Genomic DNA, 26,690 nt, shown 5'->3' on the forward strand with positions numbered 1-26,690 from the left:
CGAAGAAACAAGTGGCATCACAGGCATGTCCATGAGGGAAGCTAGACGTTCTCAGCCAGGCATGGCGTCCTACAGCCGCAGTTGATGAAATTGCTCTGCTCAGCGAGAGGGTGGAGTCAAGCGCACAATGAATGATGAACTTTGCCGCATCTCTCCCATCTGATACTGCTTGGGAGAAAATTGCCCAGGCCACAGTTCCCACAAGGATTAGGAATAACAGCCCAATAGGCATGCCGTGTTCACTGACTGCAGTGCAAAGCTCGTGGAAGAAAACAATCTTCTTGCCCCAACTATCCAGGCTCTGGATTACCTGTTCGGGGTGCGGAAGGGAACGTGCCTTGTGAGGTAGAGGCTCGGACCCCCAAGCACTCGGGGGTAGGCTGATTGGTGAAGAATTTTGGGTCGCCTGGTTCAGGGCAAGGGTGGCGGGCGATTGTGCAATTCACTGGAGCCGCTGGGCTTGGACTAGGTTCCCAGAGGGTAATCAGTCAGGGCCTCGTTGAAAGGCAGGAGGGTTCGGAGGAGGAGAGACACGGCTGCACAACGTCTGTCAAGATGTTCGTTTTGACTCACACCAAACGGAGCTGAAGGTCCAGGGTCTTGGCTGCCCTTCTCACCACCATAGTATAGGAAGCTTTCCTCCTCCAAAGCAACAGTAGGAGGGAAAAAGCAGACCAGAGTCTGAGGAGGTATTCATTCCACTGACCTCACCCAATTCCTCAAACCCTTCCATGTCATGCTCAAAGTGATCATGCTCCAGTGACCCTCCCAATCTTGCTCCATTCCTAGCCCCTCAAAATAAGGCTGAGGAATTGACCAAACACCCAAGGGGGCAGACGGCACAGGGATCTGCATTAGTAGGTGCAGATCCAGCTCCGGATCGTTTGGGATAAAAATGGGGCCGGTGCCGCCGGGGCGCACCTGGGGAGTCCGAAGTCTTTGCACATGGGCCAAGAAAGGTCGCAGGGGCATGACGTTCGCCGATCTGGAGCCACAATTGGATCCATTGGGAGGCGGTATAGGTGTCAGGGCTAGAGCCGCCAGCGCAGAACCAGATGAAATCCCTCTGAGTCTACGGGAACCGGAGGCGCGCCGGGAGGGTCCGGTCATGCAAATACGAGACCCATGGAGTCAGATTTCTTTAAGCTTGGCAGGGGTTATTCAGGCTCCTGGAAAGGCAGGGAAGTATGGAGCCGACCCAGGCACAGGTTCCACAGAATGAGGCCCAGAGCGTCGAGACTCCTCAGTCACATCGGCCGACGGACAGGGAGAAGTTGAAGCATGTATTGGCTTCTTGTGTTTCTTATGCCTCTTACCTGACGGACTCGACAATTTCTACTGAGCGGACAAGGACTCCGGACTCCTGGAATGGTGCATGAACCCTCCTCTCGACCGGGAACGAGACCTCAAGGGCGAACGGCCGCAAACCGTTTTAGGGACAGCTCCCTCAAAGTCTTCAGCGCCATCGCCCGGCAATCGTAGCACGACTGAGTCGCAGTCGCGCTCCAGGCACCAGAGAAAAATTAAGTATGGCTTGGCACGATGGCAGGTGCCACACAGTTTGAATCTAGAAGTCTTATTTGACACGGAGGAAAAAAAAACACACATCAGAAATCAGACAAAACGTCGAAAAAGCCTGTCAAAAAGTGACAGAGTAGCTCTCTTTACGGATCTGCTATAACTGACACAGAAAGAAAATAACTGACTGCAGGGTTCCAAGGTGGTGCCTATATGTGACGCGGACGTCACGTGTAGGTGACCAACACCACCAATCGGCAGTACTGCTCAAGCCAAAGCCTTCCGGATCCAGCCTGAGAAATTCTGCAGCTAGATGCCTATCACAGCGGCAGCTCCTCCGCTATGGCAGAGGAGCATCGCCCCTCCCCCCCCCCAAAAAGTGGAAGGAAAGGAAAAATAAAACTATATCAAACACTTGGGGGCTGGGCCTGGGAGTTACAGGCACAGAGAGGAGTGGTATGTGCACTCCCTTCACTGCGCATGACGGTTTGGCGAGCCAAACCATCATGCACAGTGAAAACTCTCTCCAGCCCACCAACACAGCTGGGTTGGAGAAAGCAGCCACAGACTCGCAGTCTGTTCTGAAGCGCATATTGAAGGCACTCACGCCAATCCTGAAGCTGCTCCCATGCACAAGAACAGCTTCAGGATTGACTGCATGGTATTCTGGGAGCCTGTGCTGCTAAAATCTGATTCGCTTGTTTTTTGATTAAGCTATGCCTCATCCATTTTTCACTTCTACGCCAACTTCCAGCCCGGCTCTATCCATGACACCGCATCTGTATAAACATGAGTAAAGAATCTAGATTGGGGCATAGTAGGCTGTGTATATATGCAGAGTCAGCGCAAAAGAACAGCCGGCATCTGGTCAGGGTTTTTCAGACAATGGTAAAGCCTCAAGTAAAGTTTACTCAGATAGCATATCTTCTTGTGCAGCCTTAGGACGCGACAAATGCACAAGACAACAATGCTGTCGATTCTTACCGTTACCTCATTGTGTGTTCTTTCCAAAGCTCTATTTACCTCTGGGCGTCCCTTGTTTGTGATCTTTTGCTATAAAAACCCATGTAACCATCGTTCAGTGTGCTTCCTCCTAGAGTATCTCTATGGTGCTTGTCGGATGAGCCCCCATTCATGAATGCTAATAAATGACCCTTGGTTTGTACTTCACTTCAGTGTCTATTCCTCCTTACTTGTTAAGAACCCGTGGACTAAGGGTGACCCTGCACCAGTGGATTTTCAATAATCTGCTTCCCTAAATTGGCGCCCAACGTGGGGCCCCATCAAAGGCTTGCAGTCAGACCAGGGAAGGAGATTGTGTCGGTAAGACGAACTTCACTGAGGAGAATACCACCTGAAAAGACTAGTTCTCGTGTCCAAGGTGATTTTTCAGCTCTCCGACTCTGATTTTCCTGGCGGCTGCTAACCTTGACTGGGGCCCTCGGACAATCATTCTTTGGATCAGGGAGGATCGACAGGTGGGAGTTGAAGACTACGAATAAGGTAGATTTGTATTGAACCGGTTCTTTTGGTTACTTGGAATGTTCTGGAATCAGTTTAGAACCTCCTTTTGAACTTGCTATTTCGTATTTAAAAAAAATCTTACAGGTAATATGAGAATATTTTTTTCATTTCTCTCGGTTTATACGGTTTTTATATCTTATATAAATAACATGCCTGTATTTAGCACACTTTGGAAGTTTTGTTGCTGCTGCTGCGATAGGCAGAGCATTTTGGAAGCAAGTCAGCCGGCGCCACCAGGAGGTACACTGAATTTTGAAATGTACATTAAATATGGTGGCTCATGACGAGCGGAGCCACCATATTTAATGGAGCTCCTCATGAGCGTGGGAGGGGTTAAGGGGCCACTCATTTAGATCTTGTAGAGCTCCAAAAGGTTTACAGAAAGTCCTAGCATTTACAGTCAGGCATTTAAACAACAGGTGGATGAACTTCTTTTGCCACCAGGAGTTACACTTGTGCAATATGTCAATGACATTTTGCAGGCAGCAGACACAGTTGAGCATTGTAAAGAGGCCACTCTTTCCCTATTGCATTATCTTGCTGCTAAGGGACATAAAGTCTCTAAGAAGAAGTTGCAATATTGTCAGTCTGAGGTCACTTATTTGGGTCACCTCTCGTCTAAGGAAGGATACACTCTGACTAAAGAAAGGATTCAAACTATCCTAAAAATTCCCATTCCATGTACTCAAAAAGCAGTCCGGGCACTTACTGGTATTACTTCCTATTGCAGACAGTGGATCCCCAACTTTTCACTTATCACCAAACCTTTTTTGTCCCTTACTACTAAAGATACTCCCTTTCGTCTACCATGGACAACTGAATGTCAAAAAGCATATCAGCAGCTTCGTGCATCCCTTTGTTCTGCTCCAGTGTTAGGCACTCCAGACTATCCTAAGCCTTTCATATTATATGTACACGAGAGAGAAGGATGTGCATTGTCAGTTTCGACACAACCACATGGTAGTAATCATCATCCATGTGCTTATTTTTCGGCTGTATTAGACCCAGTGGCCAGAGGACTTCCAGGCTGTCTTAGAGCGGTTGCTGCCACAGCCATCTCTATATGACAATCTGAGGGGATAGTGTTAAGTAACAAGCTTATGGTTATGCTACCACATTCCGTAGTTGCACTCCTTAATCAGACCAAGACAGCACCTGACTAGCGTTAGACTCACAGGATACGAACTTACGCTCTTGGCACCTCATATCACACCCAAGAGATGTTTGACATTGAACCCAGCTACATTGTCACCTTTGCCAGCTGAACAAACTCATGATTTACACAACTGTATTTTTCTGACAGAAGAACCAAATAAGTGAAGAATAGATCTTAAAGATACACCTTTGTTAGATCCTGAGGGGGAATTATGGGTGGATGGTTCCTGCTTCAAATTACCCGACACACCACCTCTGCATTCTATGCCATAACCACATTACAAACCTTAGTAGAAACAGCCCGTATTCTGCAAAAATCTGCCCAAGCAGCTGAACTCATTGTGCTTTCAAGGGCCTGTGAACTTAGCGAAGGGTTATCAGTGAACATTTACACAGACAGTCAAGTATGCATTTGGTGTAGCACACAACTTTGGCAAGCTTCGGAAGAAAAGGGGATTCCTAACCTCCCATGGTTCAAAAATACAGCACGGTGAATTGGCAAATAGCCTTCTTACTGCCTTGACATTGCCAAAGAGTTTAGCCATTATCAAATGTAGTGGCCACAAGAGAATCACAAACAAAGTGGACAAGGAAATGCCTTCGCTGATGAAGTTGCAAGATATACTGCAAGTATACACACCAGTAGGATGTATGTATTACGATCCCAAGCTGAAAGATGGGAAAACATGTATACAGAGATCAAAGAAATACAGCAATTAGCTACGGAACAAGAAAAGGCAGGCTGGAAAAAGGAAGACGAATTGGATGATGAGGGATGTTGGAGGTCCAAAGATATGCTGAAATGGAAGTTGCCTTATGCTTATTTACTGCCCTTTGTAACTATGGCTCATGGACATGCTCACGTTAGTCCCAAAAACACTATCTCCCAACTAGAACAGGTTTGGAATAATCAGCACATCCGGAAAACAGCTGAGCATTTGGTTAAAAATTGCATGATATGTCTACAGCATAATCCCAGGAAGGGAGTATCAACCCTTACTGGTGGATCTTCTCCACCTCAAGCTCCCTCCAAACCACTTCAAATGGATTATATTCAGTTAGAGCGCTGTAATAATTTGAAGTATGTATTAGTAGTGGTTTGTTCCTTTAGTAAGTGGGTAGAAGCTTATCCAAACAAAGATAACAATGCCTTGACAACAGCTACAATTCTGTTACAGAAATTCGTCCCCCGTTTTGGGGTTTGTAGAGTCCTATGGTGTGACACTGGCCCCTACTTTACTGGCCAGATAATAGAGTACCAAATGAAGGGTTTAGGGGTAAAACAAAAGTTTCATGCTGCTAATTACCCCAAGCAGCAGGTCTAGTAGAGAGGTACAATGCCTCATTGAAGTTAAAACTAGCGAAGATACAGGCAACAATTGGCCTTAATTGGCCAGATGCTTTACCCCTAGCGTGATCTGTTCGTTCCATCCCACATAGTAACATTGGACTTTCTCCCTACGAAATAGTTTTTGGCAGACCTATGAATGAATGCGGACCCCAAGACCAAATGTGATAAAGAAAATACAATTCCCTCTTTTGAGTGATTACCAGAAAAATTTGACTGAAAAGTTGTCTCTGATTTACCAGCAGGTGCATGAAGCTATATCAGACAATTCAGAGGGTCCACTCATGGTCTCCAACTCTGTGAATTTGTCCTAAAATAATTTAACACACTAAGAATCTGGAACCTCATTGGAAGAATGCAGAGAAAGTCTTGCTGGCAACCCGAACTGCTGTCCATGTCACCAACAGACGCAATTGGATCAACACTGCACACTGTAAACAAATCCCAGGAACAGTTCTCTAACCAGAAGGCAGAAACGATCTGAAACACATCTTACAAACTCAGAAAAGTGTTGCTCCTCTGAATGAAGATACTTTGTTTCCTGATCAAACTGTACTTTCAGCAACAAGGTACGATGTACGACCAAGGAAGGGAAGGAGCAGATAGAGATTCCGGAGGACCAGTTTCAATTAGTGGAATGGTTCTGCTGTGACACAGTAGGATCACAGAATCGGATGAACTAGGTTCAGAGTGGGTTGTGATACATGTTCAGTGGTGCCTGGGTCTCTCTCAGACTTGTGGTTGTATCGATACTAAGAAGGAGAAACGCAGAAATTGGAATCTAAGTTGCGAAACAACGACAAGACTGTGTATGGTGACTCTGATCATATTAATGCTAATATAGGCAGCAGTTTTTTGGACAATGGAGAAAGTGATTCCGGCTCGAAACTTATTGCCCACTACTACTCTTGTCCCCACGGAACATTATTACTTCACTCTTCCCTATCATGAAAAGAAGCATCGGATGTCATACCTCAATATCACTTCCATACAAATGTTACATCATACTCATTGTGCTACAGATACTACCAACTGCTGGGTATGTGAAATGTTGCCAGCCCATCAGAAGAAGGGAGGAACGCCTCTTATTTCCCTGTCATTTTCACATAATGGCCCTTGTGGAGCCTGGTTCGCACTTTTGTGGGCCTCTGAAATTAGCAATATTACTCTAGCTGATGTAGGAAGACTCAATTCCCAGCTAAATAAGATGTGTTACCCCGATGAAGGCCTCCTGCAGGTCAAAGGAAATGTATGGGAAATGGAGGAGTATCGCAGAGGAAATTCCTCCACAAGTACGTTTTTCCTAACACTCGAACAGCCAAAGGTAATGGACCTCCTGTTAACGCTGTAACCAGAGCCCGAGCAGATCTTTGTGTGAGCAGTATTGGTAGTATTCCTGTGGGAAAAAGTGACTGTACTACAGTATTGAATATCACTGGAACGAACAATAGTAGTTTTCTATCTTCCCATAACACTTACTTCATTTGTGGAAACAAAGGTTATCATCATCTACCAGTGGGATGGTCCGGAATATGTTATGTGTCCTTTTTCCTTCCTCCTGTGTTCTTAGCACCTGCATCTTATCACAGAGACCAAAAACTATTTAATGATATTTCCTTGAATAGATTTAAAAGAACTATAAATAATGATGAAGTAGATCAAACTGATACAGCATTACAGCAATACGTTGATTATAACTTGGGATTCTTTTTCTTTGTTAGTGCAGCCCTAAAAAGTAGAAAGATTAGACGCCTGACCCATGTGGTAAAATCAGTACCCAATCAAAACAACAATTGCTCTTGGAAATATTACGGAAGAGCTCCAAATTGGATTGTAACATTACAAAATAGGATGGTATTAGACGTGATACTAGCTGATCATGGTGGAGCATGTCGAATTATCGGTATTAGCTGTTGCATATTTATCCCTGACCTCGCCCCATCTGTTTATGATGCCATTTCCAAATTGCATAAAATAGCTGCGGAAATACACCAAGACCAAGGAACATGGACTTGTTCTGAGCGGTTATGGGGAATCATCTCTACATGGGGCTAGAAATTGTTAATGGGAATAGCAATCAAAGGAATCATCTTCCTCACCTGCTGTTGCTGCATTCAATGTACCTCTATGATATGTACAGCTTGTATAGCCAACTTGTAATATTTGACATCCACTGATTAATGTTCATGAATAGAAAAATGATGATGCAAATTGAAATTTACGAACTTATGAACATCGATATAAGAGATTAATATATGTACTTTTAAAATGGATTCAGCACAGGCTGAAAAGGAAGGACTGTTCAAATGTAAAATCTGATTCTCTCGTTTTTTGATTAAGCTATGCCTCATCCATTTTTCACCCCTGCCCTACTTCCAGTCCGGCTCTATCCTTGACACCACAGCTGTATAAACATGAATAAAGAATCTATATTGGGTAATTGTAGGCTGTGTATACATGCAGAGTCATGGAAAATGAACAGCTGCCGCCTGCTCAGAGTTTTTCAGACAATAGAAAAGCCTCAAGTAAAGCTTACTCAGATAGCATACCTTGTTATGCAAGACTTAGGACGCAACAATTGAACAAGACACCAAGTCTGTTGAGTCTTACCGTTACCTCAGTTGTGTGTTCTTCACCAAAGCTATATTTACCTCTGGGTGTCCCTTGTTTGTGATCTTTTGCTATAAAAACCCTTGTAACCCTCGTTCAGTGTGCTTCCTCCTAGAGTATCTCTATGGTGCTTGTCGGATCATTAAGGCTAATAAATGACCCTTGGTTTGTACTTCACTCCAGTGTCAATTCCTCCTTACTTGTTAAGAACCCGTGGACTAAGGGTGACTCCCCACCAGTGGGTTTTCAATAATCCACTTCCACAGTGCCGGCTTGCGAAGAAGAGCAGACGAGCTCCTCTTCTTTTGTTTTGCCCCTCCCCCCTCCTGAAGCCCCCATGCCCACTCCACGGCTGCCTCACCACTCGTCCCAAACTCCAGCCGCTACTGTTCTATCAGATAGGGAAGGTATGGCTCAAAGAAGGAGAGTCCACATCACCTTGCAAAGAAAGAAAAAGTACAGAAGACAATAGTGTTGCAGGAGATGGATATATTTATGTAACTCTTAAAAAGCAACCTTGTAGAATGTTATTTAAAGGCATTCACTGAATTATAAGTTATTATTCGATAAATGCCACTTATCCTGAAAATTAAGGAAACAGATTGGGTTAAATGGATCTCAGAACAGGTATATAACATCAGAGTGCATTGTTAAGCAAAATATTAGCTTTATCAACTTAATTGATGGTTACAATGCTATATTGTTGTGAAACTTCATATTAAGAACTCTCCATCAAAACAGCTGCAGGGACGTTTGGCCACACATTCTAAAAGTGGATGTAACCTTATGGAAGAGTAAGACACCTGTGCAAAGCTTAGCTTCCCAATTCCAGTCAAAATACTTCAGAAATCTGGCTCCATTTTGCATTACCTGGTATGACCATGTGAGATATCCAAAGTGCAAACCACTGGGGGGGGAAACATTTCCCTGGAAGCCACATTTGAAATGACAGAACAAAATCATAATTATGTTCCGAAAGAAACTCAGCACCACTGATTACTCAGTAACAAGAGCTCTTGACATGATTAAGATGAAATCAAATACGGCAGCTAGGTTAGAACTCTTCCCATTTTGAATTCAACATGACTGTAAAATTGATGTAGTATTAAAACAACCCAATAATTCAGACTGAAGAAAACTGAATTGGAAAAAAATGCCCACTAATTAGATGTCCAATGTGCATTCCATGTCCTTCAGGAACCTTGAGCACAAAATAAACTAAGAAGGAAGATCTCATACTTCGGCTGGTACAAGTCAAATAATGGATGGGGAATTAATACGTGTTGGAGTTTCTATATGTACTGTGGTCAGATTCTACTCCTAGAGCAGGGTATCCAAAGTTGATCCATGTCAATTGTTCATAAGAGCTGCATGAGAAATTAACAAGCATTGCATTAAAAAGGTAATTTACATAGTGGTTATTCTGAAATCTTAGAACGGATCATGACCTTGGCCAAACGTTCATACCCTGCAATCAGATGCTCTAACATTATTCATTAGGGATGAATGTTAAAACTGCCCATCTCAGATCGCCAGACATAACCTCTATCATCAGGGAGCATTCGATATCTGCAAGAACACTAGATGCAACAAGAGGACAACAGTTTTAGACCCTTCAAAGGACAGGAATGCTCAATTCGGCACAGATACCAAACGTCTATTAGCTTGTTTAAGGAAGGCAACAGGCACATTTTACTCTCTACGCTATAACGGGTAGAATTCGGATCCTGGCAACTGGTCTCACAGAAAGTCTGTAAGAACAATGCTTTTATATGCACCAATTGTTCTACAATCCACAGAAAGAAGCAGAATAGCTATTTATTTTCTTTCACTGTTTGCATTATCACTTTAATCGCTGCGTGGGAAGAAGACCCTCCTTTCCACACTATGCACTGCATTGGAAGAAATAGATACAAAGACAAAAAAATGGCAATAATCTCCCCTTGCTTCTTCAATACCATTTCCAAAAAGAAATCTTTCTTTCCCCTTCTAGCTTGCATTCCTTTCGGCAGTTTCAAATACACGTACAGAGAGGTGCACTTTGGCTGACAGCAGTGGAAAGGATAATTGCTACCTTATCAGTTCAGCAGTGTCAGCAGCAGGTCTAGATAATGCTGCATGTGGCGCTTCGGGGTTCCCATAAAGTCTTCTCACAGCAGGTCTCCTAAGACAGCAGGTTAGCATTCCTTAGTCCAAGTGAAGCAGCATGGCCTTTTCATAAAGGCCCAAGAACGCTGGAAAATGTATAACTTAACAGGGGGCCTAAACTCGATCATCCCACCTGCAGATTTCTATCTGAGGGAACAGTGACCCATTTTTTATAGACAAATGTACATAAACGCAAAGCAATCTAGAACAGATCATTATCATGACATGCAAGTGAGGGCCGCCAGTCAGTTTACCAAACGCATAATTTGGAAGGGTAGGCTGCGAAATCCTGCCATACATTATCAGCCATGAAAGAGGCAAGCATAAGAGAGCGAGAGAATGAGAAGTTGCAGTGTACTACAATTCCCCATACTCATTAGGCAGACGTTGAAAATGCCAAGGACAGTTACAGCTGAATCATTTATGAACAATCAGATCTTCAAACCATTAAGCCGGCTACGCTCACAATAGCTGTGTTCATAAGCCGGAAGACTAGTCACTTACAATAGTCTTAGCTGGACTTCAGAAGTAAGATACAGTATAGCAATCTAGCAGGCAGTTTTGATCCTGTGCTACCAGGAGGGAACTGTTGAGAATATAGCAATTGGAAGGACAAGGTTGGTATCCTTCTTAAAGATATTTTAGAGCTAGCCAGACATGCAGATATTCCATATCCATTTTAAGCATCTAGTTTTATTAATCCGATAGATTAAAACACTTTAATTCTCTTCCTTGCAGCTCTCCTAGACATATGTAGTTCGAATTACTAAAGGGAGAGGGGGCGTGCAATGCCACTAAGGGAAGCATGGGTTACATTTGCTTGTCGAGAGTAATGAGCACAAAGAAAGGAAGTGAGACACGGGGGAAAAAAACGTGAAAAAGAAAAAAAACGTGATAAGTGATCATGTAGCTGGTTTTATAAAACATCTTAAGTTTATTAAAGTTATTGCATGATAAATCAGTCTGTGCAAAAAAAGGTTGAAAGAAGACACTTCACTATTTGACTCTGAGGTATAATACGACCCACAATGACAATCTAATAAACTGAATTATACACCAGCACCACAACAGTAAGGTTAAGCTCACAAGACAAGAAAATCAATGCAGAGTGTCACTTACTGCACAACCAGGGCATTTGCACAAATCACAAAGGGTATCTCGTAATTCCAAGCAATCAATTATCTATACAGACTTCAAGAACAAGGCATTCTCATATCCCAAAGTCATCCTAACAAAAGGTTCTTTACAAAAGTTATTCGGATTTAAAATCAAATACTGTGAAGACAAGGCTTTTCCAACACACCCATGCTTACCTCACCAATAAGTATCTTACATAATTCTTTCATACCTTGTACAAACCAAGGAACAGCAACAGAAACACACTATATTACGTCACTGCTTTAAGAAGATAGAAATAAAAGTCAAACCTACATTTCAACACTAATAAATCTGTAACAAGTAAATGTCAATTTACAGAAAGCCCAAAGATAAACCTTCTAAAACATTGGAACCGCTAAAGTGATAAGAATAAATACTCACTTGTGTAAATATTTCAGAAGTTATTTCTTGAACAACATTCATGTTAGGTTAATATGTATAGAGGTACACAAATGTAAAGCTCATTACTATATTGACATGAGGTTAAAATTTACAAAGAATAAAATGACTTGCCTTATTTCAAAATAATAAAATAATTAAGATTTATAAATGGTACTTCCATTACTCAATATCTATAAAGGAATCTCAGCACCAAGTTTGGCATTACACGTTAGAAGTAATTCTCAACCCTTTCCATCAGTACGAGTGCCTCTTTCCACTGCTAGTAGGCAGTCCATTTTCTAGCAGATGCTTCTGGCAGCAAGGTCTCTTTCCATTCATGTCTCATGATGGAATACACAACTTACTGTTGTTTCCTGTGATGGTGCAGATCCCAAAAGTCCCTCTGCACTCTATGACAGCTCCAACCGCCCTGCTGCATATCCTCAGTTCTTTTTTCTTACCAAAGCCTTTGTCTGATCATAGAATTGAAATCAAGCAGCCTGGATTAAACAGGACACACTACTTGTAGTTTCCTGCTACCTAGGTACTTCAACCGACTCAACTTACTAGTGAAAGGGTTATGGGTTCTAGACGGTAATACTCCTACACCAACACACAAGGAATGGCAGCAATACCGTTTGCTGCCAGCACTTCGATTGGGAGGCTCCAGCTCTTGATGTCAGGGTCCGCTACTCATCAGTAAGAAACACAAATGTTCAGGGATTCGTCACGAATTGTACCTTTCAAGAGTAGCAACATTTGTTGCATTAGAGCTCATGACAAATTACCTTCGTCTTAACACCACCAGCTAAGTAAGCCACTAACTCCCATTCGCCTTCCTCAATGTAATTATTTACATTCTGGAAAGAACAGCCCTCATTTGATTTTCCTCACAACCTTTACTTCCCAGACGTATTTTAAAATTTTGGCAGCAATTCTGCATACTCTATAAATATATACGGAAAAGTTATTTATTGGTTTAACGTGAATGTAAGCCTCAGCATCACACTTTCTTTAAAAATAATAATGGGTAACCCAATTTGGTGTGAAATTGTACCACACGTTTAGGATGGACGAAAAAATGTATAAGTAGGTGACCTATTTTACGCCAACAGAGGAGTTTACTTTCATGTTTGCAGCACGGGTGTTTGTTATGTGAAAAGATCAGTATTCCATCAACTGTCACTCTCCATGTGAACTCAGACACTGAAGGTTCAGAACGAGAACTCTGCCAACACAAAGAAAAAAAAGCTACAGAACGCAGAAAATCCAATTAAGAGGATTTCTTAAGCTCTACGGACTCACTATTACCATTCCAATCAGAGGCCGACAAGCTGCCAGGGGCGGCTGCTGGAAAGAGTGCACTGCGGTCAGACTCCGCTCTAAGAACAGGAACTGGAGCCTGGCAGCCCAGGGTATTAACAAAAGGAGCTTTTACACTCTATTAGGAGTGGTGCGCTTTTAGTTAATTTTACAGGGTCAGGGGTCCTGTAGATTTTCCTCCCCAAGCCACCACTCCGAATAACCTTAGTCCAAGGGACTCCGATCACAAGACATTGGCTAGCCATGTGAGAACAGGAATACTATTGCTGGGAATAAACAAAAAACATTTTGAAACTATCTCCGATTCAGAAACATGGGTTAGCAACGTACAGGAAAATAAAACTATATAATCACTAAAGCCTGATATGGAGCATTTATAGAACAAGACCCATGCACTATTTCCTACTATATAGCTTTCTTAAAGTCGGAAAATATCTACACTGAAATTAATACGGTACCAATACTTTAAAATATACTTAGAAAGGAGCCTTGGCTCCTCCCAGAGTAGTATTTATCTCTCACCTCATGCTACGGGCTGTTGTATTTTTCCAAATCCAGTGGAGTGATGTCATTATTACATTAAAGCACTCGAAATCACCACACATTAAATTCTCTCTTCGTTACCGTTCATTGGATAAAGAAAGCAGTTTTTTTGGCTTCGGTTTTTTTCACTGCAGCAGTGATTTTTTAACTAAATGTTTAAGGCTCAAAATGCAAGTCAGACTAATCAGCTTTGCCACCACTTATTTTTCTTTTAAAGTAGCATTTTTTGATTCCATTACACTGTGCAACAAATATTTCGCCATGTGGATTTATTTTGTGGGGGAGTGGGTGAAGGGGGGGGGGGGATCACACAGCCCAGTTTCATCCACGGCCCATGTCGTGGTCATTAGATCGCTCAAAAGTATAACCTGTAATAGACATTTTATGAATATATGATTATTCAACGATTTCAAGTTCCACGCATGCCTTTACCACGCGAATTTTACTTCGCATGTGTCTTTTGCACGCAGCATTTGACAACGCATGTTTTTACTCCGCAATCATAACGTTACGAAACATCTGACGTCCCATTTAAATTTACATAATGATACTGATAGGCTACATGCAGTACGAAGGAAAAGATCGATGTTTTAAACAATAATAAACAGATTCCCTTACATTATATTTTTATTTTTTTCATAATGCGCTTAATTAATACCCTAATTTACAAAGTTTTGATTCATATCTTACCCCTGTACGTCTTTCACCATCAGCCCTTTCTTCCACCGACCACGGAAACAAGCGTCAAAACACGTCTATCAAAACTGATAACTGACTTCTATTATGACGTGCTCTTTTCCTTCAGCGTTTTGAGGCATTGTAGAGCGGTTTTTTTTACGTTTTCTTCTTATTTATTTATTAATATCCGCTTGGGTTTTTTTTGGGGGGGGAGACCCCCCCAACCCGCCCTAGCCTCCCCCCAGTCCCCCACCCCAGCCCCCCAGCCCCTTAATCCCCCCCCCCCCCCCAGCACCCCAAAGCCAACGCAGATCGTACTTGCAGAACGACGACAGGAAGGAATACCACTCGCGTGGTAAAGACGGTCGTTGAAGGCTTACACGTGGGAAAGACCTTTGCGTGGTGAGTGACGCGTGGTAAACGTTATGCGTGTTATTTGCTTCGTAGTAAATGATGTTTCCCACATTTTATGACTGCCTGTTGTGGCACAGACAGCCTGAAATCAATTTCAAGATGCAGGATGTAAAGCAGTAATCACAGAACTCATGATCTGTTTGGCAGGCACGGCGTAGTGTAGCACTGCTAGTAGCTGTGATGATCAATAGTCTGATTGTACCCAGTTATCAGTTTCTAGTGGACTATTCTGCATGCTCGAAAAATGTAACTACTCATACAGACATTGTGCTACTGAATCAAACTTCAAATAGATTTTATCATAGCACGGCAGAAAAACCCGGCCCACTGTTAAGCTTCCTCGTTCCTTCAAGGACATTTTGCCTCCTGTCTCGCGCAGAAACTTTGTAATAACTTGCTGGCCTCCATAAATGTTCTCCTGAAGCCAAAGGATTAGTGAGACTAAAATGTAGCAGTGAAAGTCTGAACAATGCTTTTTGTGTTGCTCTGACCTTTGACTCTCTATTAGTGCGATGAGCAGAATATGTCACACAGATCTAACAGACAATCACAGAGCCATATGCTGCTACATCAATGTTTAAATTAAGAGGCTCTTGACTATCAGGAAATAAGGGGGTACGTAGTCCAAGGCCCAATTACAACATGCATAGGGAATATAAAAGTAAGGAAAGATCTATGGGATCGCCTTATTTTAACCGACAGTACTCCTACTGTTCTGTGCATATGACCCATATAAAGTTACCCTTGTTAAATTCACCATCGATCCCATTTCAAGGAATGGTATCAACAAAGCTGCAAGTGCTTGTAGGGCAGCACTGCATCTCAGAGACCACCACACTATGTCCGTGTAAAGGGAACTTTACAAAGAAACCGAATGATACAAGTGCTATAACATATTTGTTGGTCTGGCGTTAACCGGGGCAGAGCTGGACTTGTAAAGGCTTAGGAAAACAGAACAAAAAATAGCACAATCACTGCAGAACACTGTGTAACAACCTTAGTTAAAGGAGGGGCGGGAGTTGCTACATGCACCATAGGTAGACTAAAAATCAACAATTTTGTCATACCTACCATTTTACTACCACTCAGCATTATCAGCAATACACCCCAAATTTGAGGCCAGTCAAACAGAATGGGTCAGACTCGAGTCTAAACACTTCATTCACAGAAACCAAGTATCTGCTGGTTTATCAGAGGCAAGAGCAAAACCGGGACTTCTTCAGATGCCCTCCAGGCAAAGTTGTGACCGACTCTCCCACAGTCATCTAGGACTTGCAGAGGCATGACCAGTAAATAAACCTCTCGATTTCCCAGTGGGCCTCTGAACAGCAGCACCGGACCACGAAAGCCTGCAGGCAGTAATCACCATTTATTTTTAATGTATACAAATCTCATCACCTAACTCTTCAGTAATAAGCCTAGGAAAAGCCACGCTTGTTGCTTGAAGGCTACCCTGAGGGCAGCCTGGTGCATGCACTAGTAAACCCCTTGGCAAACTCTCCAAAAGGAGGTTCTTAGAAGAGATTATTAATAGAAAGGAAATTAGGTCTCGGAGGAGAGTTAGGGCAATGATGCAGAGGTTTATCTTGCTGTGCTGTGGAGAAAATTCCCCCAGAGATTTAAGCCATAAATAATAAATCATGAAATCTGCCAGAGAGTCTCCCCGGGGGCAGGGAAGCATAAAATACTGGACAAATGCGGTTATGCAACAAACAAAAATAAAAACGAAACTATTGGCAAAAGAAACGACATTCTAGTAAGTGAGGAGCTAGGGTCACGGATATTAACTTGCACAGCGCGCTTTGCTCGGAAGATCAGGTTTCTCAAGCGTTACTCGGCAATAACCACAGGAACCGACACCACACCACAAGCCTCTCGTCTGCAAGTCAAACAGCACTAAACATACAAACACGACTCAAAGGAATCCTACAAATTATTAATCCGAGGTTGATAAACTGCCCAGTCAGTCAATGGAACAGCTGAACATGCCCATACAGAATGTACATGGTCACACCTAGAACGGACATCTCCTGAAAAGTGTTCGGCCAGCTATTTAATGATAGCTTCGTTCCAAGCAAGCTTTGCTACTCCCTGATAGAACAGCAGCAGAATAGACCAGCACCAATTTAGTTCAAGAGTAGGAAGTGTTCTCACGGACATGACCAAAAGAGCAGTCTTTAAAGCAATTATACTAAAAGGGAGGTCAGAAAAACACAGTGGACGTAGTCATGCGTAGTTCGCCTAGAATGGAGCTGCTCTAAATGGGCACACTGGGCAGTGGCTTCAAAAGACATCATGGTAAGAGTGAAAATAAACCCGGTCATAACTGTTATGGCTGGGAAGAGCACACTCCAGTGTCTAAAACTAGGGCAACGAGTTACCGATGCAACCCATACATAAATACATAACCTTATACACACCTCGCCAGTGCCCCTTCTCAGTGATATCAGTGTGGTCGCCTTCAGAGAAACTACTCTGAAGAACTCGGAGGAGATGATAAGTATTCTTTTGGGGGGAGGGGGAAAATCCATAGATGATTTTACGTAATTGTGCAATATATATGTATACACACATATATACACACACACACACAGATTATATATTTATATACACACACACTTGCTAAAATACTTCATAACTTCTGTTTTTTTTTATTTTCAGAGCGTGGAAGAAAACTACAAGAGTTTCACTGCTAGGACATGGTTTGCTTCTCAAATTAGCAGAGCCAGTGACTCCTGACCAAATCGGTCATGTTTGAGTGTATGTCATCATGGGAATCTTTGGGGACATGCAGCTATGTGAATAGATATGCAACTATAGTTGCAGTTAGCATGACGACATGTGCAAGGATGTAAGAGAAATATCCTGGGCAAAGGTATATGAGAAACGTCAAACCTAGTGTTAAGTCTTTAGAAAGGATTCAGGTCTCCAAGCTATTGGTATGAGACGCCTCTCGATAGGGTCAGATTATAGGTCAGAGACTCGCTAGATCCCAGGACCTTTGGCTAAGCACATGCAGGGCATACCAAGGGTGTTCAGTGTTTCCCAACAGTTTCCTTTCAAATTGTACTCTTGTTTAGTTCATCTACAAAATTAAGTCACATACAGAGTATATTGGTAGAATGTACAAATATCAGCACAAAAAAAATAACGTTGGTTGCGAGTCCCTTTAATGAGACAACTGTGAACATACCCAATTTCGGAGCAAGAAGGCATAGGCACAAATGAAGCATAACATTGCAAAATAGATTTCATTCATCAAACTGAAACTTAAAAGAAGAATTTTCATTCTAAAAATTTAGTAAATTGGTCAGTTCCAGTTTTGATCAAATGACAGGAACGGGTGGGATCCATGTTATTTATTTAACTTTAAATTTATGGGGCAGGTAAACTGATGTCACAGTGTCATTTAAATGCTTGCCAGGCTCAGTCTAAATCATTCAGCTGCCTCAACTTACCAAGTTCTTTTGAGCCTTGGCTTTCACTGGCCAATTCTCCCATTTTAACCAGAGCATCAAAGTAGCCTTTTGCTGCAAACGTTACACCTAAAAAGAAAATACAAAATAAAAATTGCACAGTTTCTTATAATGATCAAAAAAGGAAAAGCATAGAAATATGGACTAGGTTTTTCATCTTTAGCATACTGGTAGCTGCAAAGGGAAAGAGACAGATTGTGGAAAGGATCTCATTATTTTGTCACATCAGGATGCAAACAACAAAATTATTTGCTTATAGTTCAATACACGGAACACCCACTTCCCGTTTTGTCCATTCCACAAGACATTTCAGCAATTTGTAGGTTGTTTGGATGGTGGATCTTCATAGCCTTTCTAACTTTTAAGACATGTATTGATTCGCTTTACAGCATTTTCGCTCTATGGAAAGAACATGGATGGAAAGACCACAGTACCAATCGGGTGAAAAAAATAATAAAGGTCGCGTTAAGTGTCACTGAGAACCGGACCCAGGTCAAAAAAAAAATGGCTTGCTCTGCTGTAGCAAATTTTTCTCCAACATTAGTATTTCCTACATATTTGGCTAAATAATGAATTTGCATCATCTTCAGATACTGAATCTGTATGTAGTCTCTACAAGTAATCAGATCCCAGTCCTCCAACTGCCCTTAATGAAGCCTCCTAAAACGCTGCTACTATCGTACATTTAATTTCAGATCATGCAAAGGAAGTTAAACAGCCAAGGTAGAAAGATTAGGAAGGTGGTAGAACGAGGGTTTATATGCCGAACTATGGAAGCTATTCATGCCAAAGAAGTAATGGGTACGGGCTAGCAACTTCTCCAGCATTTTGGCTTCCAGTTCCCCACATACTTGGTTGACAGGTGTACCGAGCATTGAAAGTCTACAGGCAGGTTATCGAGAGAGCACTTCATGGAGGAGCTGAGAAATGGCAACCTAATTCACTGCCCAGGCAATTACGTTTTTGGAAAGGGAGAAGCAATCGGTCTGTGGTGTCATCACACATTTCTGGCAATGTGGTGTGTCACAACTGAGATGCTGTCAGTGTCTTCATTTACAATGTGAGATCAGGGTTCTAAAAGTTAATAGTTTACATGAAGTTATTCAAGATACAAGCCAGTGTTTTTTAACTTTAGTAACAGAGAGCAACAACTAATGTGCCATCAACATAACACAGGAGGAATTCTGATGGCTGGTTATGGAAGTAAGAGATGGAGAACCAGCAGGTAGAAGATTTACAGACAAAGTAAAGCATTACTAAGTAAGTCAGGAACAACTTTAAAAACCTCCAACTGATCCTAAGAGTGAGACATCCTTAGAAAGAAAAATATGAAACCATGGCTCACTCTTCTGGTAGAAGTTAAAAGTAATTTTTCAAGGAGTTTCATATAAATTATATATAAGCTCAACAGGTAACAGGATCCACTATGAATTTTTAGATAGCTAGACATTTTTCACGAGGGAGAATATGTGTTTAAGCCATATAAAAAAGGATTTCATGAAGGGAACTCAAATTATGAGCTAAGAAAAGTCAATTTTCCATACAAATTGATAGCTGAAAGATAACCAGTAATGAATCAAAACAGGCTGCTGCACTTGAATTAATAATCAGATATAGAGGAGTCTGGTCACAAGAAAAAACACAGATTGAATAAAGCCGTTCATACATCAAATTTCACATTTAAACATTTCCACACAGGCCTGACAGCAGTGAAAATGTCCAAATGATCAGAATTTTAGGAGTCACGCTGCAAAGTTCATCAATGGTGGATTTCAATTGTGCACAGTTATGTCGTTAAGAAATAAGAGCTTGTTAAGTAGCCGAATAGACAGTTCTTTAAAAGTTAGCTGATCAAGGTACCACGTGTTCAACACAAACATTTGCCCTCAGTATTAGGTGGGTGGGAATTCTGAATCGCTCATTAAGTGGGTTGGAGAAAATATTATGCAAGGGCTCAATTTTGCAACAAAAAAAATTGTCACCAACAAGCTTCTGCGCTTGAGTCCATATTTGTTGCAAATCTGTGTTTTTCGATGCCTTTGAGTGGGAAAATGTATACTCTACAACCCTCAGAGTCCAAAGAATACCTTTAGGATATTATTGTTTGATATAAATAGCCATTTCTCCCCTTTAGTGAAATCCTCTGCATAAAGTTTCTGTGTCAGCTTTGCAAAGTTATACAATTGATGGCGGTGGTAGATGCATCAAATTTGTTTTCCTTTCATTAGTCAGAAGCCTGCAACCATAAAACCTAGTGGGTGTGTTGCTATTCAGTCCCACCCCATCACCTGGTGTCCACTTCGATGTCATTACATTAACATTTTTTAGAGAGAACCAGGATGGGATCTTTTTAGATGTGTGGTTTCATGAGATACTAAAATGGTAACATTTTCAAGACAGACCCCTGTTGACCTGGAGATGGGACAACAGGCATGTGTTTTAACTTCCACTTCAACCTCCCCGCAACCTCAGATGAAGAAGCTATTGAAAATTAAGTCTGAATGCAATCACTTTCCCAGTTGTGTTGAGTAAACCCTTGACCAAAACTACCCAAAGGTCAGTGTAAGTTGCTAACCTTTAGTGAGAAGTTATGGCCAAAAGAGTTCTAAGAAATTGTGTTGTTTCCTTATAGTGAGACTGTTCCCCTTGATCACTGAATAAGACAGCTACTTTCACATAGTAGTTATCCTCAAGTATGTAAAGGCTGACATCATTAAATTATGAATTCTCCCAAAAGCATTCATGAATACATCCCTTAATAATTAATGTGAAGAGGGGTAACCTATGGAGCTCCTTCAAAGCAGTTCTAAACCTTAACGAAGGAGGATTAGATTGATGAATAACATCTTTGATGAACTGTATACAAAAAAGGCTTAACTACAGGGCCTAGAGTATTTATTTGCATGAAGGTATATTTTTAGAACACTTAAATCATAAAGACTGAGGTTCTGTGAATAACTTGGGGGATAACTGCATTAGCATACTTTGGGCTGAATATTTCTATTAAGTTGCAATTGTGGAGTGAAGTTAGTAAACAATACGGAAAGTCCGATCTAGTAAGCAAGGAAGGTCTTCTATCCATAGTTTAATTTTAGTAACCTTCTCTATTTCTCAAAAACAGTGGGCATTTGGCCACACTGCTGCAGCGTTTATTTTACAACTCACAATAAAAAGTAAATCCCTCAACCCAACAAGTTGTAACAAAAACTTAAGCTTTTGCCAAGCATATTTGAGAACAATGATCCAGGAGTAACTCTCCTGAAGCGAGATTCTTGTATAGCTATTGAAGCGGGATAGGTTAGGTTATGAATAAAGTTAGTTTCCTTTTATTAGAATATTCACTTCTGTTCTTACCCTAAAAAAAGAATAGTGCATTCAATCTTGCGCCAACACTTATCCCATAGATTACAGTTAACATTCCTACTGCAGATGCTGCCCAGGTACTAAGCCCGTAGAACATACCCCGATGATGCTCAGGCCTACTTTGTGTCCATCAAACATTTGCTTCTCTCATGAAAGGCTCCTGATGCTAGGCTAGTTTATTGAAAAGGGACAATTCAGTCTAAAAGTTTTTGCACTTTAATGTGTGAAAAACTAAAATAAAAAAACAAATATTTCTCAGTAGAATTGAACCCTAGTAGAAGTATATACAGATAGGTTAACATAACCAGCATTTCAAAGGAAGGCCTTTAAAATGGAAGACCAGATCTCCAATCCTGAAATTAAAGCTCAAGGATCTACAAACAGGAACAAAAATACCTATATCAAAGTCAGACCAGAGAAAGCTGCAGTGCTTATCAGGAGGCAGTTTGCAGGAATAGTAGAGTTAAGAGGGCAGATTTCCTGGAATACTATCTCAAAGCCAGCCGTCCATAAGGGCTACTTGACACAAAACCTTTCAACGGTAACAAGTGGGAAAAGGTTCTCCCTCCACATACAAAACAAATAAGTAATCTGGCGGCAACTGTAGCCTTAGGTATGAAACTGATGCAGACATCCTCGGTATTAAAGAACTTCAACACTTGTGTAGGATATGCTGCAGATGTTCGAAAAGGAACAAGGCACAACCCAGGAGTGTTCCACTCTTGAAGATTTTGCTTTTAAGCTCCGTTTTTGGCGAAACTAGAGTACTAGTCTGGATTAGTCTGAATAATGCTTCGGAGTATTTTTCACCATCAGGCGGAGGTGAAGACAGTTTCCCCTTACCCACTGCCGTCTATTTAGCTAATATATTGGAACAAATATCTAGCACTCTTTCCCTTCCTTGAAAAAGGAAAGGACAAAAGCAGCCACAAGGCCACCACCGATTCTATAACTGAACTACGGATTTATCTTAACCCCATTTGCTGGACTCGCACTACATAATGTGAGTGCCACTGAAAGAAAGTGTGCAGTGTTTGAAATGGTCATATAGAATCTTTGTCATAGCTAGCAGAGTGGGAAAGAATCTCATTTGAGAGCCAACCAGGATCTGCAAACGTTCAAATAGTTCTCCTATGCCAGGATACCAACTCGACTCCGGTACCTTCCTGGATGTACCGTTATGAAACATATGGTTCCACCCTGGTGCTCTAATCCTCATTTCACATTGTGATAGAACAGAGGAGGTTGACACAACTAACAGAAATGCAAATCCACGCTAATTTAGAACTTCATTGAACGTAAAAGAAAAGTCCTAAGCTAAGGAAGACCAGCGGGTGGTAAAGAATATGCAGGCAGACAGAGTATCCACCAAAAAGATTAATACCAATGATAATTAGCTTATTCTTCTGATGATAGCTTCTACCTGCAGAACCTTATTTCATGAATCAATACCAAAGAGGTACTCCGCAAATGTTGGTCTCAGGATATAACTCAATCAAAAACCTTGACGTTCGCGGACGATAAGGCATTCATAGCTCAAAGGAGAGGTTAGAGAAAATAATGTGTAGAAAGGAACCGAATCCCACATAACCGTTCAATGGAAATCTCATCTAAGAACACTGCTGGATAGTGCTCAGGGAACAGCTTTGACACAGCAAAGTGGGCAAGACATCTGCTACACTGAATACTGATAAACTGTTAAATAGATGCATGGTCCTTTCCTGAGCTGCGCAGCACTCTTTTGGAACAGCATATCCAAAGCGAATTGACCAGCCAAGATATTACCACAATCAACAACATGAAACTCAAATTCGGAAATAAGCAGGGGGTGAGCTCCCATTTTTCTTTGGCAGGATATATAAAAACCAAAACAGTATGGAAAGAAGGGACAGACGCCTGATAGCACTTAGATGTCAGACAGAATGAGATAAGAGGCAGACACACCTAACAAACCTATAACAGATCGAAATTCACCACTGGTGCCATGACCTATGCATTCCCGTCAATAAGGGTCGCCTTCTGAAAAAGCAGAAGCACATAAACCAGTGACAGCCTTCCATAGGAAAGAAAGAGATTGAAGACACTTCGAAACAACCCATTCACAAGTAAGAGATTGTACACTGTGAAACTAAGTTCCAAATCAATGAACTTTAGAACACAATTTTCATCCAGCAGTTTGAAGTAACGAAGAACAAAATGTACGTTCAGTAGGGCAACTTATACAAATCCCAGACTACAAGTCTAAGAACCTGCTCCAGGAATCACATGAGCATAAGAAGAGGGCAATCCACTCTCCTAACTTTCTCAGAGAAACAGTCTGTTTGCCTGACAATGTTATGACCTGCGGATGGACATAAAGATAATGTTGTTGAACATACAATCCCCATACAAGGCCCTTGCATCCGCATAGCAGTGCCAGCATAAATAAATATTCTTCCCGTCAAGCAAATACGCTCCAATGAGGTTGCATTAAAATGGCCTGGCAGGGACGGCCAGAGAGAAGGGAGTAGAAAACTATTGCCTTTGGTCTCAGTACCCATCAAAGGCATCAGGCTAATCCTCCCCAACCCTTTCCCTGTAGCCACAGTAAAGCACACACTGCTCTCAAACAGGCCAGGAAGGGAAATGTTGCCTTTAAAGGATTCGTTTAAAAAAGCCTTTGAATTGCGATTTCTGTCAATGCTAGACTTGACCTTTGCAACTGGCAAATGTAATTCAAAGCCCTCAATCCCCTTCCATAGGGCTGACTTAAAAGAAGGGATGAGCTCCTTAGGGACAGCCAACGGGCAATTTGGGACAACCTCAGTAGTAAAGTTGCTGGAGTTCCGTAACCCCATTGAGGATCGATATCAGAGTCTGAACAAGAGGTTAAAAAAAAATCACCTCTATACTACTCTTGTGAAAATGGCAGCCCCTAACTGAAACCTGAAAAAGATTTACAGAAAGTCTAAGGCTGGTCTTCATATGCATTCCACCTCTCTAAAACTGCTCTGCCCTTTGACAACTCCAAAAACTGAACCAGAACCAATGCCGTGCGCACCATCGGTCTCTGTGCCGATACTGAAACATTTGTCGAGACTTCAGCAATAAAAGAGAGGGGTGACTTCAGGAGCATCAACAGATGTTCACTGGTACCAGGTTGTCCTGCAGGTGACTTGGGGCTCAAAAACACACCATAAGAAAAGTCTGAGTGAAAGCGAACTGTTAAGCAGGGTCAGCAGGAGAGGAAAAACTGGAGTAGATTCGGCAGCACTAGACACCGATCTGGAACAAAGAGTGGAATAGAGCTCAGGTCCTGCAGATGAATCCTAAGATGACATCTAGTTTAAAGGTCGGTAATGGCCCAAGACATGTCCCGAGACCAGAAGTGACACCGAGAGGAGGAGTCCTTAGTTTGATCAGTCTTAAAGTTTGTGTTGAAAACTTACTCGAGAGCAAGGCTATCTCTTTCTATCTGTTCCAAGAACAGGAGTTGAAGAGGTGACAAAACATTCATCATGGCCTCTAGACGTAAAAGAAGTTCCCTCCTAGTGCTAGATACCCATTGAATACATGAACCACAGCGGTAAGCAGAACTGAAGGCATGCTGCAGAAGATCCAAACTTCGAGAGCAGCAACGGCATTCCGAAAATGTTTTCGGATTCGGACAGACAGTATTTATGATAACCTGACCTTTATGATATACATTTGCCACCAGGGCACTAAAATAGAATATATGAAAATAAGTGCCATATGCAGCTCAGTGATGTCAAATATGGGGACACACCAGAGCTGAACAAAAGCTCAGACTCAACATATTAGCACAGGAGAGCTGTTTCAACTTATCAGTATTCAGTCTTGCGCCTGTACCAGATTTATCAGGTACAGAATCTGCAGGTAGAAGTAGCCATTAGATAAAGGCAGACAATACAGCAGTGGAAAACAAAAGACTCTAAAGGACCACCAAAAAAAAATTCACAAAACTTGCCTAAAGTTGGTGAAAATGCAGTGGTTTGCATAAGACAAAATAAACTAACATGGTACTGCAGGAACTTCGTTTTGTTATAATAATAACTCAGTATTTCTAAAGCGCGAACAAATCACCCTTAAGGGGCGCTGGGGGCCGTCGAGAGGATTAAGCGAGCTATTGCCCAGAGTGACATGGTACTGGGCTGAGCTGCCGCCGGAGCCCGGGATCAAACCGTGAGCACCGTGCTCCAGCGTCAGCTGCCCTAGCCGCTGATCCACACCTCTCCCTTTGCTACCTTGTAGCATCAAGGTTTGCGAAATGGCTGAAGTGAAGAACTGGTCATCAACATTAAATACAAAAACATGAACCCATACATAAAATTCTATGGCAGGACAGGAGGCTCAGATTATGCTTTCTCGATTTCTTTACTACCAACAGCAGCCAATAGGAACATAGTAAAGAAAAAAGCAGACTACAAATCCCATGAGCGCTTAGGCAACCATAGAGACTACATACTATATAAACAAGCATAGAGGACAACACTTCCTCTTTCTTTGCTGCTTCGCAGCCAGTTAAGTCCTTTTCTACATTACTTATTACTGCTTGCATGTTTTGAATGTTGCATTGTTAATTCTATAACATTGTTGTACGCCGCTTTTCAGCGGCATGCTTTACTTATTGCCGCTTCGCCGTGTGGTTCGTTGCCTCTGGCGTTTTTCTCTTCGGCAAATCTTGGTTTTCTTTGTTTACTCCTGAGAGCGCGTGTCGCCTCTCTTACCATACGGGCGCTTCGTGCCCGTGTTTTCTTCTTTGGTGGGGTGGAGCGGGACCGGGGCTCGCGCGCTGGTGTCGCGCGTTGCTCCTCTTCCGGAGTGTCAGGCGAGCCTCCGCGTTGGCATTGTTTACGCTCCGTGTGTGACACGGAGCCCGGACACGCTGAGAGGCGGCGTTTGTTGTTGTGCCTCAGCCCACTGCCTGCCGGAGAGCCCCTCAAGATGCCCTTTACCTCACGATAGAGTTTAGGGCTGGATAATTTCTAGAGGCGTTGCCTAGGGTGACTATTTCTGCAAGCCTGTCCCTCCACTCTCGAATTTGTTGTTTA

General features: G+C 42.2%; 1 protein-coding gene across 5 annotated transcripts in view; it reads right to left on the reverse strand.

Moving 5' to 3' along the window:
- The window catches only part of BAIAP2 (BAR/IMD domain containing adaptor protein 2), a 491,109-nt gene that overhangs the window by 328,164 nt on the left and 136,255 nt on the right, over nt 1–26,690 (reverse strand). For 4 of the 5 annotated variants that reach the window (XM_086931035.1, XM_086931033.1, XM_086931032.1 and 1 more), the window contains exon 3: nt 18,259–18,345. In XM_086931035.1, coding sequence (XP_086787161.1) covers nt 18,259–18,345 — 87 coding nt within the window. Of the gene's footprint in view, nt 1–7,024; nt 7,082–18,258; nt 18,346–26,690 lie in introns of those variants that run through there. The other variant, XM_086931036.1, reaches the window with a different exon arrangement.

This window comes from Lissotriton vulgaris, chromosome 7, assembly GCF_964263255.1.
Source record: "Lissotriton vulgaris chromosome 7, aLisVul1.2, whole genome shotgun sequence".
Taxonomy (NCBI): Eukaryota; Metazoa; Chordata; class Amphibia; order Caudata; family Salamandridae; genus Lissotriton; species Lissotriton vulgaris.